Source organism: Sphaeroforma arctica, assembly GCF_001186125.1.
Source record: "Sphaeroforma arctica JP610 unplaced genomic scaffold supercont1.2123, whole genome shotgun sequence".
Taxonomy (NCBI): Eukaryota; class Ichthyosporea; order Ichthyophonida; genus Sphaeroforma; species Sphaeroforma arctica.
This window is the reverse complement of record NW_014038435.1, coordinates 6,569-8,531: the sequence shown is the minus strand read 5'-3', so window position 1 is coordinate 8,531 and position 1,963 is coordinate 6,569. Positions and strand designations below refer to the sequence as shown.

At 45.2% G+C, this 1,963-nt stretch overlaps 1 protein-coding gene across 1 annotated transcript in view; it reads left to right on the top strand.

Annotated features, from left to right (window-relative positions):
• Positions 1-440: 440 nt before the first annotated feature.
• Positions 441-1,963, top strand: part of SARC_12182 (hypothetical protein) — a gene marked incomplete at both ends in the record, with an annotated part of 8,053 nt that continues 6,530 nt past the window's right edge. Inside the window, 2 exons of the mRNA XM_014293717.1 lie at positions 441-818; positions 1,383-1,614. Of these exons, the coding sequence (XP_014149192.1) occupies positions 441-818; positions 1,383-1,614 (610 nt within the window). The remainder of the gene's footprint in view (positions 819-1,382; positions 1,615-1,963) is intronic.

The following is a 1,963-nucleotide window of genomic DNA, read 5'->3' as shown; positions in this document are numbered from 1 at the left end:
CACACACACGTACACACACGCACACACACACACACATATATATATATATATATATAGACCGCACGGCACTGCTATCTAGGGACACCTTCTGCTGCCGCATCAACACTCACATGAACTCGTTTGTACTTCAGTAGTACTACTATTATCTGTCTACACATAGAACGTACATTATTCCCGCACAACTGGTGATACAGATTATCGTTACATTCGAACTCACCCACCCACAATTGACACACACATTCTTGCACAATACCCATACACCACTTGAGTACTTACCACCCACACAACACAACAAACATCCCCGCACCATCCTCACACATTTGTTAAGGTCAAAACCTCGCACATCTATCTCTCCCGAACAACTCTAAAACATACCCTTCCGCAACAAACTTACAAACTACTAACACAAAAACCAATGTATATCCCCACACAACACTCACATGCCCCTCTCACGCATCCCTATACAACACTCGCACACAAGTATAGCACACCTACCACTCACTAATCAGGCATGCATATATCCACGAAAGCACCTCAAACAGAACCCCCCACATATCCACTCACAGGATGGCAACGCCGAGGGTTCGGGCGGAGATGTGCGCCGTGGACTGGGTCTGGCGGCCGTGTGGGTGGCGCGTAACCGGTTCGCTGTGTTGGACAAGTCCAATGTGATCCTGGTCAAAGATCTCAAGAACGAGATCACCAAGAAGATCACCCCCCCACACGCAGCAACGGATATGATCTTTAACGCCGGCACGGGCCAGCTGTTGCTGAGGAGCGAGGATACCATGTCGCTGTTTGACTTGCAGCAGAAGAAGGTAGTTGGGGATGGGGGGCGGCTGTATTGTGTTGTAGGGTTTGGAGAGTTAGAGGCTTATCGGGGAAGTTTATATCGAGTTGAAATTCATTGAAATTAAGTATACTATCGCGCTGTCCAAGTGGTAGTAAGAGAAGGTATTGTGGGTGACTGTATGGTAAGGGTTCAACGTTAGGGTTTCAGGGTTTAAGGATAGTCTGGTTGTTTTGTCTACGTATTTGGGAGTGCTAAAAGTGCGGATACCAATCTCCTTGTTCGATTTGCAGCAGGAAAAGGTGTGGGGGGAATGTTATGCTTATTTATATTACTTATGTTCGCGTGTTGTTGTTGTGGTTGTGTATTTATGCACACCTTGGTACTGTGCACAGCCAATGGCCGAGGCTACGTGCGCCAATCACGTAGCACGATCAAAACTTACCAGCCCAGACGCATACTAACCTACCCGAACACAGAAATATGTATTTACCAGAGCACACACTCATATACTCCCGATACCTGTATATATAAAGGGCATGGGTATAGCAGAACACACACTCATACACCTTCAACACCTGTATGAGCACAGGTCATGGCCGAAGCCACCATCATTGGCGTCAAGTACGTGGTCTGGTCGCCCGACCAACAGTTTGTCGCGATGCTCTCCAAACACGCCATCACCATATGCAATCGCAAGTTGAAGCAGCTGTGCACGTTCCACGAGACGATCCGCGTCAAGAGTGGCGCGTGGGACGAGAACGGCGTGTTTATCTACACCACACTCAACCACATCAAGTTTGCGCTGCTGTCGGGAGACAATGGTAGGTATAGTACTAGGCGTGAACTGACTACAAGTGTGGGATACGTGTGTGACATACACTGTACGATTGCCTGAGGCTAGCTATACGGAACACCTTCACTATAAATGTGTGTGAGGAACAGGTAGCTGGCGCACTGCCGCCACTTTGTGAGGGGGGGTAAGAAATATCCACAGGGGTTGTTTTCATGAAATATTGCTGAAAGTATACGAAATTTCTGAAAATCTATACGAGATATCGTTCAGCCTTATATAGATATATATATATATGTATATTTATATATATATATATATATATATATATATATATATATATATATATATATATATATATATATATATATATATATATA